Source organism: Medicago truncatula, chromosome 4, assembly GCF_003473485.1.
Source record: "Medicago truncatula cultivar Jemalong A17 chromosome 4, MtrunA17r5.0-ANR, whole genome shotgun sequence".
Classification (NCBI taxonomy): domain Eukaryota; kingdom Viridiplantae; phylum Streptophyta; class Magnoliopsida; order Fabales; family Fabaceae; genus Medicago; species Medicago truncatula.
Genome location: NC_053045.1, coordinates 31552404 through 31553340, shown reverse-complemented (window position 1 = coordinate 31553340; position 937 = coordinate 31552404). Strand labels below are relative to the sequence as shown.

Genomic DNA, 937 nt, shown 5'->3' with positions numbered 1-937 from the left:
CAACCAAACAACCAATAAACGTATTTAGTATTTACAGTATAAAAGTTTAGCAAATTTATTCAAAATTCAACTCAATCCAAAACAGAGTTGGCTCAAATCTTGAAGCAGCTCAAATAGAAATTTCATTTTCTGTAGAATGATAACCTAATAAAATAATGCAGGTTTCATTAACTGAAAGTGTTTTAAAACTTACAGAACAAGTGCAGAAAATTAAATTGAACAATACAAACAATTTTTAAACTAAATGTCATTAATTCCACCATTATCATACACAAAGAGGATCAACCAGATCTCACTACTTCATTACAGCTTCAAAGCAAAAAAACTAAAACTACTAATTAAAACTTCTAACAATCCCTAATATCCGATGAAGTAACATCAAACAAGATCCCAACAAAGGAAAATCTAAGAACTAGTAAACTTGGTCACAGCTTTGGTTCCCTCGGAGACAGCATGCTTGGCCAATTCACCAGGAAGAACAAGCCTGACTGCAGTCTGAATTTCCCTTGAAGTGATTGTTGGCTTCTTGTTGTAACGAGCAAGTCTGGATGATTCTTGAGCAAGCTTCTCGAAGATATCATTGATGAAACTGTTCATGATACCCATGGCCTTGCTTGAGATACCAATGTCTGGGTGAACCTGCTTCAGAACTTTGAAGATGTAGATCTTGTATGTTTCTACATTCTTCTTACTTCTCTTCTTCTTCTTGTCTCCGGCTGCAGAACCACCTTCCTTTGGTAGCTTCTTTCCTGCCTTTGGCTTCTTCTCCGCCGGAGCCTTCTCGGCGACGGTGGACTTCTTCTCCTCAGCGGGTTTCTTCTCCGCTGGCTTCTTCTCTCCCTTTGGTGCCATTGAGAATTTGGAAGTTGGAAGAAAGTTAGGGTTTTGAATTGGGAATTGAAAATCAAACGATTGCAGAAAAAAGGATGTAGATGAA

At 37.8% G+C, this 937-nt stretch overlaps 1 protein-coding gene across 1 annotated transcript; it reads right to left on the bottom strand.

Moving 5' to 3' along the window:
* Window positions 1-215: 215 nt before the first annotated feature.
* On the bottom strand, window positions 216-937 carry LOC11426605 (probable histone H2B.1). The gene has a single exon (XM_003606579.4). It carries the CDS (start codon window positions 850-852, stop codon window positions 406-408), a length of 447 nt encoding a protein of 148 aa, XP_003606627.1. The 5' UTR covers window positions 853-937; the 3' UTR covers window positions 216-405.

Coding starts and splice junctions, on each gene's coding strand:
- LOC11426605 (XM_003606579.4), bottom strand. CDS start 852: ATGGCACCAAAGGGAGAGAAGAAGCCAGCGGAGAAGAAACCCGCTGAG.